The sequence below is a fragment of the Glossina fuscipes genome, unplaced genomic scaffold, assembly GCF_014805625.2.
Source record: "Glossina fuscipes isolate IAEA_lab_2018 unplaced genomic scaffold, Yale_Gfus_2 133, whole genome shotgun sequence".
Taxonomy (NCBI): domain Eukaryota; kingdom Metazoa; phylum Arthropoda; class Insecta; order Diptera; family Glossinidae; genus Glossina; species Glossina fuscipes.
The window spans coordinates 309,165-324,599 of NW_023998476.1; the positions used below are offsets into that span (position 1 = coordinate 309,165).

Sequence of the window (15,435 nt, forward strand, 5' to 3'; positions counted from 1 at the left end):
AGTTACGACATCCAAAACAATAGTTGAAAAATGTAAGAAATTGAATTGAAAGGCGTACCGGGACAGTGTAACTAATAATGATTTCTTTTTACTGCAAATACAAGTCCCGGGTATAAATTTCTGGACGTGCTATAAATCTCTCTTAACATTTCCGCCGACGTAACTCGAGGCATTCGTTTTCATTGTGATGGAAAATGACGTGAATGCTATAGCAAATTTCAAAACCCATTGTTATTCATTAAAAAGTCGGATTTACATCGTCGTGGATGTTGTTGAATGTTGTGCAATTATATCACCAGTATCCTTACAATTTTCTATTCTAATTGGATTTCAGATATCAGATGTAATTTAGAGAAAGGTCTCCCTATCTATTTTTGCATTTCACTGAAAAAAGCATCCGTTAAGAGGTGAATATCCATATTCCCTCGACGGCGATTCGCCTTAAATTATAAATCGCGATACTGTACCTGAGTCGCTTTTCAATCCCAAAAATCTCGAATATTTATCTTAAAAAGACTAAAACAAAATTTCATACTCTATAATCTTGGGCGGGCGTAGCTGACTTTCTTATTTTTGTAGAAAACATCTGGAAATTTTTATCGTGCTGCAATAGCAACCTACATACAAAAATATCCAGTCCGCTTGGCAAATACGAAGTCAATATCTATATTTTTGCCACAGGCGGATGCGCAGGCGGCTAGCCAGACAAACTAACGGCAAGATAGTCGGACGGAGGCGTTTAGGTTGATTCAGAATTTGACATCTTTGAAGAAGATAAACATCGTTTGCGGTTTCTGCAACAGCGTTATGAAAATTGATTTAAAGCTTCAGCTTTCGCTTCAAATTAACGTTTAAGAATACTGACGTGTTTATTTATTTTAGGCATGAGAACAATATTTTCTTTTTCATCTTTTTGGATCAACCTGATTTTAAATTAATATCTGCTGTGAATCGTATGCTCTAGCCATTAACTGCTATGGTGATTTCTGTGCACGGATTGTTTCCGTTTTCAAAGTTAATCTAAATGCTGTAAGTACCAAGGTTCAGGTTCATGCATTGTAAACAATAGCTTAACACCTATGGGTATTCAAAATTAATAAGTATTGATTTAGTATTGATATAGTGAAAATAATTACGAATGATTAATTGACCACAAAAGAAATTTATACGGCTCTAAATTACTATAATAGCTGGTTTTATCAAGCTTATAAATAGTCGCCATGGAGTCCATAAAGTATATTTTTTTGAATCACAATACGTCATACTAATCTTCAATTATTAGACCCCTTACTGGATTCTATGATTGCCATAAAGTTTAAGTAGTCTACAGGTGCGGTGCTAACTACTGCTGTTTTACCCTATTTTCAATAGCGTTATCGTAAATTTTCTAATCAGCTTACTTCCATTCTATTTCATTCCCTATGCTATAACGAAGGCATAAAATTCTATATAAACACCCCAATGCATTGTTTTTAGTGCAGGGTGTAATAAATTTTCGCCAATGTATGTGTTACGCCCAAAAGAAGTCCACGTTACCCTATCTGTTGTTATGTCGATCGACGCAGAATCGTTCGCTGATTCGATTGAATCTTGCTGTGTGTCTGTCTGCCTGACTGATATTTTTCTAAGTATTCTTCACCTCAGCCTACAGATGTCAAACTTTTAAGATATTCTAATGAAATTCGATACATTGACTTGTTTTGGCCGGGACTACTTGCTATTGAAAATTTGACATTTTTACGACTACGCCTTATACATACATTTTTAAAAAGACGTCATATAAAAAAATTTGAAGTTTTCAAATATTCATACACTACATCACTTATGCTACAGGTTACCTTAAGTTATTGCGAACATATGGACGTGTAAGATAGTCTCACGGAAAGCAAGTTAAGTAAAAGGGTCTAACTTTAAAAAAAAATATATAACAAAAATTATTCCATAACAATAATTTGACATAAAAGTTAACCATAGCAAAGTTGGACCACGTAGATATATTTTTAACCTTAATCCCTTATAAAGATTCTTATGAAAAATAACCCTTTATATGGCAACAAAGTCGAATAAAGTCGTGACAAAAATAGCTCAAGATTAATAAAATTATTGATAAGGAAATCAAGTTTTACTAAATTTGGATAAAGTCAGTTCATATCTCCAATACAAGGACTTCCGTGGGTAGTATGCCGGGTGGTGCAATGTATGCGAGGTGGTGCAATGTAATTCAAGTTCGGCTTTTATTTTCATCCTTTCTTTTGATGACTCGTATTATTAACGTTAAGGGCATCTCACAAAATTAAACAAATATTAATGAGAGCATGTCAGATGGTTGGCCATAAACTATTTACATAAATAAGGTGCAAGAATTTTTGAACTAAAGCAATAACCTTTCTAATTTGTTATGATAAGCCTGCTTTACAGGATTCTTTACTTGTGAACAAAACCCAAACGAAAATTATCTCGTAGACGCAGCAACTAAGAAGACTGTACTTTTACTGTAATTATTGCGTGTATATTAAACTACTATTAAAATTATTTATTATATTAAATTTATTTATTTGGCATACTACCGATCTACTTACTTGAAGATTGTTTTTCATTTTAAATGTTTGTGAAACAGCTACTGCGTCCTTCTTAGACAAATATATTCGTTCCAAGCCGTAAATCAATATCTGCTGTCGATCGTAGTTTATAAATTTTTAACAAATTTAGGAACGGCTGTGCAGGGATCGTTCCCATTTTCGCCGATGATTCGCTCGATATATGGGCCAAATCGCAGACTTTAATTAAATCTTTATGACCATTAACTCGTATCCTCAAGAGGCAAAATGTAAGATTTGCGATAAGGAACTGCAAAACTGCTATACTTTTCTGTTTTCATTCTGTTCGATTTCTAGGTTTCTACTATGTTGCTAATTTTGCGCGTTTGGCAAGAAAAATAAAAGAAAAACCCAATAAATTATCTTGTCAATCATTCACGCTTTGAAAACAATCGCTTGGGATTTCTGAAAAGTCAAAATTTGATAACAAAAAAAAAAATAACAAGTGAAAACGCAGACCATCATTAAGTACACCACACACCATTCTGTAATTATTCCAATAACGAAACGGAGCTTTTAAAATGTGGCATTATATGGGAAGTGGCCAAAAACTTTTCCGATCCGAACCATTTTTAGTAGCGCCCGATCTTTGAAGCAAAATAGGTCGTTGTGGCAAATTTCATCAAAATGTCATCATACCTCCCTTGCACCACAAATGGTATAAACCGTAATAATTCAATGGACTCGATCGATCAATCGAGCAAAATAAATCGGTCTATACGACCCTGTATTGCTTTATCATACCGGGAAGAGCTATCAGGATGTCATTAAGTATACGCTTTAAGCCAAACTCTGGCTATGTTGTACATTCACCGTTGCGTCCGTCCGTCCACTATTAAACCTTAGAGCATTTTTCTTTCTGTTGGCAAGTTGAAACGTGAAGCTAAGCCTTGTCGTATAAGATTAGATTTGACAGAAAATTCAATCTGTCTATAAATACTGTGAACATATTAACAATGGATTACAAACTAAAATATTAATATTTCGAAGCATAATAGTTTTTGTTTGAGTCTAATTAAAAGAGATCCGTGATAACCTTTTTTTTTTTTAAATGTCAATTTTTTCGCACATCTGTTCCAAAACAGTGTACGACATCCTCTCTTTTTTTCGCTGATTTTGTAAGTTAAATGCCTCGGTATTCACATTTGAGCATCCGTTTAACGCTATAACATTTTTGCTTTTGATTTTCAATATTGGCATTACTCATAAAAACGCACCAAAAAGACAAGAAACCTTAGAAACTAAACAATTTTTCAATTAATAATACAATTTAAAAACGGAAAAGCTCTTCAAATGAAAATCTGCAAAATATTAAAAATTAATTTTTATAAAATTTATTTCATTGCAAATTGTTAAATATTACTTCAGCTTAGTAAAATTAAAAAAAATAAAAATAAAAAAAAATGAAAACGAACTGAGGAAAACTTATAAAATAAAGAATTTCTTAAACTAATTTACTAATTTTTATTCTTTCTCTAGTACGCGTGTGAAAAATAGATTAAAAAGCGCTCTCAACGACGGATATTATAATTCGACTTAAGCTAAATAAAATTATTTTCTCTTCGCGTTACGCCTACAGTGAACAGAAAATATTTTGATCAAATCAATTAGGCATTACGCGAACAAAACAACGCGTGCACACAAGAAAGACTTAAATCTCAATGTGAAGCAAGCATCATTAAGGGCGCATCGTTAAGAGGCTAAAAATTGTACATACGCGCGCAAGCAAACGAAGTAATAAAATAGATATCATGGATTTTGCCGAATACCGTCGGAGGGGTAAGTATTGTCTTCACCATTCAGCGTTCAGCTTTCAGCTTTTAGCCTTCAGCTTTGCAGTTTTAATCTTATTAGGCAAGTAACTATCATATGTCCATCGTAATATATTTGTTGGGCAAATTAAGTGAATTTTTTAAATTAAACTTGATTCATAATGTTCACAGCACGCTACTGCATAAAATATCATATCATTACGTAAACACACACACACATTCCATTCTAAACGAAAAACAATAATAATTCAAAGCAATGCATATAGTGTTCGAGTTATTTGTTAGCAAACTTTCCATCTAACAGATTTAGCTCTGCGAATGTGAATAATGTAGATTTTTGTAAGCTTACAAACTATAATTTACTCTATTTTTATTACAATCAGTGAAATGCTTTTACTCTTTACTTTATTACAACGTGCAGAAAGTATTGCCCTTTTATCTGTGCACTCTCACCTACATACAGACCCCTGCAGATATCATACGATTATGAGATAGATACCATTCGTTAGCATTTATATTTAAACATATAAAGGCAATTTCAAAGTTATCGTTGAATATCACTAAAAGTCGAAAGTGAGCTTCGCACTTCCCCAAGAGACACGTCCATCGTGATAACTGAAAACTTCGTGGAACACAAAGAATAAAATGAGTTTGTAGACAATAGAAGTAGATAAAAACCGCACTGGCCTTGAGGCAAATTTTTAACATTTAGGGTAAAAAAATTTTAAACTATTTTTTTTTATAATTGTGGGCACACCTGTTGGCCCACCTAGTATCTTTTCGCTTTGAAATTTGTAGCCATACTAAATATTGCAGCGGAAAATCCCTGTACGCTTTAGGCTATGAGTTGTATTTTCAAGACCATCTGTAGGCATTAAATAGAAAATGATGTGGAAAGTTTACGTTACGATACCAGTAGTCCAATGTTGAAAAGAGAAACAATTACGTAGCACATCCGAATATAAAAAGAGAATGTATTTTCTCTTAAGTCCCGGGGACTCTTTAACTCTTCAAATGAATTGACTTTCAAGAGCTCCTTTAACAAAATCATATGCCGCGAAACTTTTTCTACCTAACCTTTAATAGCCGGACCGGGCAGGTAACAAACAAAAGGGCGGACGGAAGGCAGCGCAATAAAGCTAAATCGTTTCAGAGCCACTTCTGTAGAGTTTTAGAAAAAGCTCTATCCAATAGTATCTATTTGTATTAAATGGGTGCGGTTGTACAATTAATTCACAGATAGACTTCAATACTCAACGCATTCATATTCCATATGTCAATGTTATGAACCAATAGATTATAAACTATGATTCTTTCTGATTTTACTAATATTGCACGCGCAACATTTCAGTTGATCTAGTACACTAAGCTTGCCTTAAATATTTCACTATATTCCTAGCAATGGATTGAAAAGTACATAGTAGATGTATGCTCAACGTTAACATTCCTTTGATTATTCTCTCCTCTTCCTAGGTAAGGAAATGATTGATTATATTGCGGACTACCTAGAAAATATAAGAGAGCGTAGAGTGTATCCTGATGTAAAACCAGGTTATATGCAAACTCTTCTGCCGGATTCTGCGCCGGTAGAGGGCGAATCGTGGGATGATATTTTTAACGATGTTGAACGTGTTGTAATGCCTGGTATCACGCATTGGCAAAGTCCTCATATGCATGCTTATTTCCCGGCTCTCAATTCATTTCCTTCACTATTGGGCGATATGTTGGCTGATGCTATTAACTGCTTGGGGTTTACGTGGGCCAGTTCGCCAGCTTGCACCGAACTGGAAATCATTGTCATGAATTGGCTCGGGAAAATGATTGGTTTACCAGATGATTTTCTTAATCTTAACAACACGAGTAGAGGTGGAGGTGTGGTTCAAACAACTGCCAGCGAAGCTACATTGGTTTCCCTATTGGCGGGTCGGACGAAAGCAATTCGTCGCTTCCATGAGAAATACACGGGCTATCAAGATGCTGAAATCAATGCTCGTCTGGTAGCTTATTGTTCGGATCAAGCTCATTCCAGTGTAGAGAAAGCTGCTCTCATAGGTGACAACCCTCTATTCTTCCTATTATAACATATGCTTTTTTCTATACCCTTCATCACACAATGGTTAATTAGTTCTGATGTACGCAACACCTACAAGAATTAGAGATAGATCCAACTTTTATTATAACGATCGATTCAGAAAATGATTCTAAATTTGTTTGTTTGTCTGTCTGTCTTGTTTCCTTGTTTTCAACCTACAGGTTACAATTTTTGAAATACATTGATGACGTTACCGTACACTGACATGTTTTATTTCAAAGACGATCGCTCTTATATAACACATTTTTCTTTAAAAATCGTTATGTGACTGGATGTGATGTAAGGTATTATTTAATAATCGGCAGTGTCACGCTATAGCTTTTTTATTTATTTATTTATTAATAAGTTTATTTTATATTTATATATAAAACAGGCTTAGTGAGAATGCGTTTTATTGAAGCGGACGAAAACTTGTCAATGCGTGGTCCAACTTTGCGTGAAGCTATAAAAGATGACATGCGCTTGGGCTTAATACCATTTTGGGTAAGTTTCGGTTGCAGAAAAATAGTGATTATTGACAGCAGTAAAGCTGAATAAGCAAAGATTCTCAAAATAAATATTTATATTAAAAGCCAAGTTATTAACAGATAGCTAATTTAGTAAGAAGATGCGGAGGAAAACGTTAGCTCGTATATTGAGTATGAAATATGTTCTTAAAGTTTATATTTTTTCAAAATATAAAACTTTTAATTTAAATACTGATTATATTCACTGAATGGCAATTTGAGCGCTCATGAGCTGCAACAAGTATGGCACAAGAATACCCCATTAGGGCTCACGCTTATGAACGTTAAATACAAATTAAATCCCTTGGGAGCTTTTCACAACGAATGACTGAATGTGGCCGTGACGTAAAACCACAAGTGAAATCCGATCTGGATTATTCAGTCAACGCACGTAGAAGTCAGCAATGAACTTCTTAATATGTTTCCGTCTCTAAAGGTTTAATAACTTTTTTTTATATTAATAATGAACAAAATTTTATCCAGAAAGATATTTCCGAAAATATTTAAGGGAATTTCTTTCTCTCAGTGGGACATGGTCTTGATTACGTAACAATTATAAAACAGTAATTGTGGTTTGGGAGCCTAATACAATACATTTTACCAATCTCTGCGAACTCTGTAATTTCCCCTCTCTTTCTTAATTTCTGTACTTCCTACATGCAAAATCCCAGTTAAAAGGATTCCCATAGTTGCTTCCCCGCCAAGTTAATACAACCTATTTTAATAGATTACATCATATAATCCCTTTCTTTCGCTTGACTTCCCCTGCAGCTAATATGTATCAGCTAAGGAAGAAAGTGAATATCACAACGTATCTCTTGCCTGCCTCATTTTTGAAAGAGCACTTAGTGCTAGTTCGCCGTCTCATGTTGTTACATATCGGTTTCGTCGGTTTCAACTACAAGAGAAAAAGACCGACATTTCTTATTCGCCAATCCAATGAGTTTGCTAACTAAATACTCTTTGAAGGTTTCTATAAACTTGCAAATTATGGGAAAACTTCCTGGCGTTCTTTTACCAAAACTCAAATATATTTTCCTTGAATTTTAAATTCATATTAGTAAAGCAAATATGTAACCACGTGCTCAATTGCTTCTCAGCCATTATGCCCTCAATGGAATTTTTGGGCGCCAAACTGAAGCAAGGAATTTTCATAAGTGCATTTAGAAGCCAACTTTTTTTTTTCCGAAAAAAAGTTCTACAGAGACCTAAAAAAACCGTAGTCAGACGAGACAACGTGCGGACCCTCCAGGTCCAAGTAGATTCATCAAGACTTGGCAGCCATACTCTCCTAATTTTCTCCAACTCATCAAAAATAAATTAATTATCTGCGGTCTGTCACGCACTTTAACATAATGTAGTAGGCTTAGTAAGGGATGACTATGTCATAAACCAGAAATTGGAATTAGGAAAGACGCCTTTCTTTCTTGGCGTTAAAAATTTCGCTGCCTCCATGACTCTGCCTCCCTCTCTTACTTGATAACTTTCCTTTATCGCACGCACATTCCAGATTTGTGCTACGTTAGGCACGACTGGATCATGTTCATTCGACAATTTGGAAGAAGTTGGTATTGTAAGCAGTGAGTTCGACTTATGGTTACATGTGGATGCAGCTTACGCGGGAAGTGCGTTCATTTGCCCAGAATTTCGTACCTGGCTGAAAGGCATAGAGCGGGCTGATTCTTTTGCATTTAATCCCTCTAAATGGTTAATGATTCATTTCGACGCAACAGCAATGTGGTAATTATAATGTTGAAGCTTAGTTAACTGTGCACTATTAAATATCGGCAAAAAAATTAAATGTTTAGGATTAAAGACGTTACAACAGTTCATCGCACATTTAATGTTGAGCCTTTATATCTCCAGCATGAAAATTCTGGCGTAGCAGTAGATTTTATGCATTGGCAAATACCGCTCAGTCGCCGTTTTCGGGCACTCAAAATATGGTTTGTATTGCGTTCTTTTGGAATCAAAGGACTCCAACAGCACATAAGAGAGGGTGTCCGATTAGCTCAAAAGTTCGAAGCTTTGGTTGCGGCAGATCACCGCTTCGAAATTCCTGCCAAAAGGCATCTAGGTTTTTATGCTCTATCTTTGTAACACGAGCTTTAATTTTCTTAAATTTTATTTTATTATCAGGTTTGGTAGTTTTTCGCATAAAAAGTGACAACGAAGTTACTGAACATTTGCTAAAACGTTTAAATAACCGAGGAAATCTTCATTGTATACCGTCTTCCCTAAAAGGAAAGTATGTTATACGGTTTACAGTAACTTCTTCTCGCACTACAATCAATGATATTACACGTGATTGGAAAGAAATAAAAGATGTCGCTACAACACTTTTAACTGAAATGAAAATTAACATTTCGGATCGAGTTTATTTAAAAAGTAAGTAAAAAAATCCTAAATAACAAACAAAAAACAAGTAAGAAAAGTAAGTAAGCTGACCTTAAGTATCGGTTATCCCATTGTACATATATGCACATTGGAAGAAAGCGAGGCTATGAATTCATTTAACTATATCCGTCCGCGTCCAATGCTCAGCGGGCGTAATCCATCGAAGTGGAAGAATCTGAAATCGGATAATTTCAAAATATTGTCATTAATGATTTAAAGTCTATAAGGAAGGAATGTTACAGATACTTTACACCGATATTCGAAAATTGTCAAATTAGTTGGCAAATAAGTTAAAAGTGGTCAGAAAACAGATGGTTTCTCTCCAAAATTGCATCAAGTAGTCGGTAACCCCTTAATCTTGCAAAATAACTCGGTCGAACTTTTGATAATTTTCCCAAGCATAGGAGTAGTAAAAATGCGAGTAATGGAGAATATATCGCAGTGATGAAGGTCCGTATTTACAGCAAGCAACTGCTTCACGAAAACAGATCATCTGAATATATAGTTCATAGGGTATTACTTCAAAAGGCTTAAGTACGTATGTGCAGAAAGGCGCATTCACATCTTCACTTAACACAGTTACTGGCATAATGACTTCTTAAAATACGGAGTTACTTAGCAAGAGATCAAAAAAGTTATTCCTTCGGTATAATGAAAGGCGAATCCATCTCAAGTGCAATCGTGCAAAATTACTATACCTTGTACTATAAGCGACGTAGTTTAAAATTATTTACAAATGCACGCAACTCTTTTTTTACACAGGGAATGTGTTCATCAGGAAAAAAATGCCAAAAAGTCGTATAAAATATATATGCGACATAAAGTAAATTTGGACGTACCTTAAAAAGTCGTGAAAAAAAAAAATCCTAAAAAAAAATATAATAATAAAATAAAAAAATAAAAATTAATTATCCCCTACGCCAGTTGCGGTACAGTGTATATTAAGTTTCTTAGGACGCACGTAGCAGCCAGAAGAGATTAAGAAAAACTCACCTTTTATTATAGAGATCAACTCAGGAAATGATTGTAAAATTGTCTGTCCATCTTTCCGTCTCATATCTGGCACATGTCCATATATTTTTGTGTTCGACCTACAGGTCAGAATTTTATTTGGCCCAAGGTATAATTTTCAATTTTTAGTAAATTGACAAAAAAATCAAGCCTACCGAATTTGAACGAAGTACGTCAACTTTTTAAACACCACCGCCTATAAGGAAGGATATGTAAACCCTTATATGAACCCCATCCCATATAAAATTTGTTAAGTTTTTATATGAACAATTTAGCAAAAGAATTAACGTTTGTTAATATGGATCATATAGGTCTATTTTTTAAACCTTAACATATATAGAAATTATCATAAAAAGTAAACTCTTATGTGAAGCGTATTTTCCTGTTTTTTTTTTTTTGACAGAAATTGGGAAAAAAATAAAATTTTTGGCAAGTTAATTAAATTTGATAAATTTGGATCACGTCATGTAATGTCTGGGCATCGTTCAATATGTCGGCTTTTATGAGAAGTATGGTTTTGCATGAAAATGATGTGTAATTTTTGGTGTATTACTTCCAAAACATGGTATAGGCTGTCTTCCGGTGAGCCGGTATGACTATAATAAATTTGCTTTTTTGTCTTGCTTAATAGATGATTAATGAATTTTCTAACCGATTTATAAATTTTTATGATTTTTATATTCTACAACTCTTGTGGCGTGTGAGAGTATGATACCCTAAACCTAAACCGACCTGGACCAAATTGACTAAATATCTTTTTTTCGTCAAGAAATCGTTTTTCTTGACCAAATGTGAAAGTTAAGAATTTATTCATTTAGAAACGTTCGTTATGTTTCATTGTTCAAAATAAGCGCCATTAAAATAAATGTCAAATTGCTACCCTTCACCGACTTTCACTATAGAATTGGACATGTTGCCGTATGAAGGTTTGCTTTTCGAAGCAACGATTGTATAGAAGGGGCTTACAAAATTCGACTGCGCGATTCAGATTTTTCGATTTAGTATTCTAAAATACGGCTACAACGAACTTTTCTCGTTGAGCAATCTTGAAAGTGACAAATTTTTTCCATAAGTCAGCTTATTTTAAATGAGATGTTAGTTATATGGTACGCATGTGATCGTCAAATAAAGCGGAGCACCACCATTTTCCCGAGGATGTTATGTTACCAAGACACATCAGTGCGCCGTCAGTGTACCGCCAAAATGTTTCAGAAATTGTGACGTGTATGTTGAGCACAAAAAATACATGGAACGACATTAGACGACAAGGCAGACGGACAGGCTTGCTTGAGTGACAATGAATCGATTGCAGAAACTGACCGGCATTGTGCAAAGGATATCAAACTTAATAAATCCCATATCACAAGTTATGTAAGATATAACTAAAATTTAAATTTAATAATTATACAGTGCATATAGTAAGCAATTTAGCCATTTCAACTCCATCCCACAAGACGAAGTTTTGAGTATATATTGGAATCATTTCGTTTGTATCCTCGATACTCTATATATATTAATATTATAATAATTTTTAATAATATTTTATAGATACCAAAGAAAAATCCAGTCCTTTCGGCTCCAGTTTGTTGTTATCCAACTCCCCGCTATCGCCCAAAATAATAAATGGTTCCTTTGCTGCGATATTCGATACCAAAGAAATTTCGACGCAAACGTACGCTGGCGTTAGAATTACGGTTAGTTTTGCATTTTACAGAAAAATTTATAACTCAAAATCATTTTCCTATTAATAGCGACAAGAATCGCCATCTATGCGGAGAAGGGTTCGTGGGATATTAATGTCCGGTAAACAGTTCTCTTTGGATTCTCATATGGATGTGGTTTTGCAAACTTTTATTGATTCAAGCCCTGAAAATAGCAAAGAACAGAAAATCGCAAGCAACAAAAGGGAGAATTGTGATGATATCCACGAGGATGACGAAACTGGGGAAGGTATGAATCAGAGGTAGTGTACTCGCCAGTTGATTGCACGTAAGCTAAACTAGTGGAAGCTTGATCGCTTTTATAAGAGTATTTTGATCTCATTACTCGATATAATTAATGATTTTTAATTGTAGTGATTGCCTTTTTTTATCATAGTCTTTAAAAATATTTTTGTAGTAAAGGGAATACTGGCGAAAAACAATGCACCTCCACCAAGCTTTGTTAAACTTGCAAATCAAAAATATTCGCCAACAAAAATTCGCCGACGCATCGCAAACAAATCGTTCATGTTACCGCCAATACCTTCCGAAGAATATGATACGCAAACTGAGGCGAAAGGTCACCTTAACGGCCAAGAAATCGAAAATGGAAACCAAGAACTTTCCTTATTATATCCCGGTAAACGTTATCTCTATTCGAACAACCCTTCAAATAATGATGTGTATTTTACTGAGAATGTTCTGAATTCACCATCACCTAATGATGAATACCCACCACCATTGCCACCAGCATCAATATTAAGCCAACCGGAAACGTATGTGGAGAATACGAATATCAATGTTAATCCGTTAAATCACGATCAACGCTTCAAAAAGGGGAAGGCTGCTTCATCGAAAAGTCTTCCAGAATGCCTCTCTCCACCTGCAATAATACAATTTATTCGATCTCTTAGCGAAGCAGGGAAGATCACATATCTAAATTCAACATAACGTTTTAATTAAACTATTCTTTTCAAAAAATTTCGTGGTTAATACCACAAAATTTAAAAGCTGCTGTGTAAGCAATAATTTTATTACATTTAACGCCTACATGTATGTCTTGAGTTTTAATTTTGCGTTCAATAGCCACGATGTATGCACCGTAAGCCGTTTATATAAAAAAGAGAACAACAAGCCATCGTTTGTTTACATCCCTATCTTATTTTTTCAATTTAAGATTTTTTGTTATATATGAGAAACTTTGGAAGCAGCCATACCTTTATTCACAAACTAATTCACCTAATAAAACAACTGGCAAGCAAAGTAAGCTTCAATGAGCAATATAAACAGCAACTAGTGGGCAATTAAAGGGAAAGTCGAGATCAAAGCGAAAAGCTAAAGCAGAATGCTTTTCTAAGAACCGATGATCGATCTTCCTACACCGGTTAAAGAAACGCGTTAATTATATCTTATGTTGCGAATCTATATGGCAGCTTAGGTATACTTTCCGGCAATTAGTTCCGGGCTGTTGTTTAAATGCGCTAGATATGTTTTCAATAAACCTAAATATAAAACAAAATCGTACTTTTCGTTCAAGACTTTCAATTCTGATCTTCCCGCGTATATTGACGCCAGAAATGTCAGCTTTCTTCATAAGATGATCCGCAGTCGAACAACAGGATCTTCCTACGAAAGAAAATTGCTCAGGTTGCTAAACCTGAATGAACAACTAATTTAATCTTCTCTGATCATAAGTTGTGATCATCAAAGCTATTCTTTGTTAAGGCTATAAAGTTAGGGAACCATTCCATATTAAAACGAAAAGCGTTTAAAGTCGCCAGTAAGGATTTCTATGATTTATAATTACGTCCGTATCTATGCCTCGATCCAATACTGTTCTATATAGTTACTGTATATATCTGTAGTTAACCGTCGTTCACATAACTTTGCCGCAAGAACTTTATAGTATCATTGGCCTGTTAATGTTAATTATAAGAGTATTATTGCGTAAAAATATACGCAATGTCATTAATAATTGTTATTATTAATAAATAATAAACTAAACTAAGCTAATTTTCTTCATAACTCTACTCGTATGGCACTGGATAATTCGGCTTCATACAGCCTTCTTTTCCTTTCCAAAACATCACGAAAAAAAAACTTCTTCTTCAAAAGTCTTCTTCATATCCAAAGGACAATCGGATAATACCAGGGACCGACGCAACCTTCATTCAACTTTGCTTACTTTTTCAAATTTTTGTTTTCTCTCTCATCTCTCTCTTTCTTTCTTTGTCTCACTACAGAGTAAACAAAAAGTATTAATCACAAAAATATGCGGACTTGACTTTTTTAAATAAACGGCTTATATATATATGTAAAAAAAAGGAAGTTACAATCTATGTATCGTTGAAGTTATCGTGCTAACTCTTTGTTCTTTTACAAAAACAAACATTCGTGTATCGATATTGTATCGTTGTTTTTTATTGCATATCGCTTATGTATAAACAATTAAATATATATACATATATTAATGTGCTTCGTTAAAGCAAAAAAATAAAAAATAAAACGAATTGTCCTTTAGTTTCATTCCAACTATAAGCTAAGAATGGAAATTAATAATCATCATCCTCAGCTTCGGTTGAGGCGACAACCGGCGGGGTTGGATTCGCAACAGGGCCGTCTTTACGACCAGTGCGGGTACAAGGCGATTTCGTGATACCCTCCCACGCAATTAACATAACATGCGTTATCACCATATACAAGACAAGAAAGTCGACAAAAAGTATTAAAGCAGCCAGTAAGTAATCTGTTGTACGCATTTCGGCATAACGATTCCCGTTAATCGTTTGAGCATGATACATGATAAACTAAAATGAAACGATCCAAATGAATTTAATAGAAGAGCAAACGTTTCCCAGTAACTCACAATGCAAACTATAATGTAAACTAAGGCCGCGTAAAGATAGAACGCTAGCTTCACGTGAGCAATTACATAGAATGTCACAAAATAGACAGCACCAACAAAGAATACAAACGATAAAACGAATAATATAATTACGTCCAGTGTGAAATCGTGCTAAAATCAAAAGCTGAAAATGTTCACAATTTCAATTAATACGCGTACAATACGAACCTTAATCAGTGAGCCTACAACAATACAAATTATCATAGGCACGAAAACAAAAATCAAAGAAGCAAGCATCACTCCATAACATGTCATCACCAATAGGCGCGACGTGCCAATTACAACGGCTTCAAGCTGCATTAGAGTAAATTTACAAAATGTATTACAACCTCACTCACTATAGGTGAGATTAACACAAGATAACTTACAATTATAAACGTCAATAGCCAGTTAAGTGGTATAGCAATCCTTATGCCTTCAACGAACACAAATACGGTCATAAGGATTAGAGACAT

The 15,435-nt window shown here is 34.5% G+C and overlaps 2 protein-coding genes across 4 annotated transcripts in view; one reads left to right on the forward strand and one right to left on the reverse strand.

Annotated features, from left to right (window-relative positions):
- The window catches only part of LOC119640898 (histidine decarboxylase), a 58,505-nt gene extending 44,179 nt beyond the window's left edge, over positions 1 to 14,326 (forward strand). Inside the window, exons 1-10 of one of the 3 annotated variants that reach the window (XM_038039200.1) lie at positions 12 to 32; positions 4,077 to 4,376; positions 5,843 to 6,421; positions 6,835 to 6,944; positions 8,478 to 8,707; positions 8,776 to 9,044; positions 9,107 to 9,355; positions 11,924 to 12,069; positions 12,127 to 12,325; positions 12,473 to 14,326. In XM_038039200.1, the coding sequence (XP_037895128.1) occupies positions 4,349 to 4,376; positions 5,843 to 6,421; positions 6,835 to 6,944; positions 8,478 to 8,707; positions 8,776 to 9,044; positions 9,107 to 9,355; positions 11,924 to 12,069; positions 12,127 to 12,325; positions 12,473 to 13,026 (2,364 nt within the window). In that variant the 5' untranslated portion in view covers positions 12 to 32; positions 4,077 to 4,348 and the 3' untranslated portion in view covers positions 13,027 to 14,326. Of the gene's footprint in view, positions 1 to 11; positions 33 to 4,051; positions 4,377 to 5,842; positions 6,422 to 6,834; positions 6,945 to 8,477; positions 8,708 to 8,775; positions 9,045 to 9,106; positions 9,356 to 11,923; positions 12,070 to 12,126; positions 12,326 to 12,472 lie in introns of those variants that run through there. The other 2 variants (XM_038039201.1, XM_038039199.1) reach the window with 2 other exon arrangements.
- Positions 14,327 to 14,627: 301 nt separating this feature from the next.
- Positions 14,628 to 15,435, reverse strand: LOC119640995. Its single transcript, XM_038039416.1, has 4 exons — positions 15,349 to 15,435; positions 15,149 to 15,274; positions 14,942 to 15,091; positions 14,628 to 14,882 (listed from the first exon to the last, which is right to left on the reverse strand). The coding sequence occupies exons 1-4, from the start codon at positions 15,433 to 15,435 to the stop codon at positions 14,628 to 14,630; spliced, it is 618 nt and encodes a 205-aa protein (XP_037895344.1).

What these genes read in the sequence shown, in the direction of transcription:
- LOC119640995 (XM_038039416.1), bottom strand. Translation starts at nt 15,435, where the DNA reads ATGTCTCTAATCCTTATGACCGTATTTGTGTTCGTTGAAGGCATAAGG. An exon ending in GGCTATTGACGTTTATAATT is followed by an intron (nt 15,275 to 15,348) that starts GTAAGTTATCTT and finishes ACTCTAATGCAG; the next exon opens with CTTGAAGCCGTTGTAATTGG. An exon ending in TTTACATTATAGTTTGCATT is followed by an intron (nt 14,883 to 14,941) that starts GTGAGTTACTGG and finishes GTTTCATTTTAG; the next exon opens with TTTATCATGTATCATGCTCA.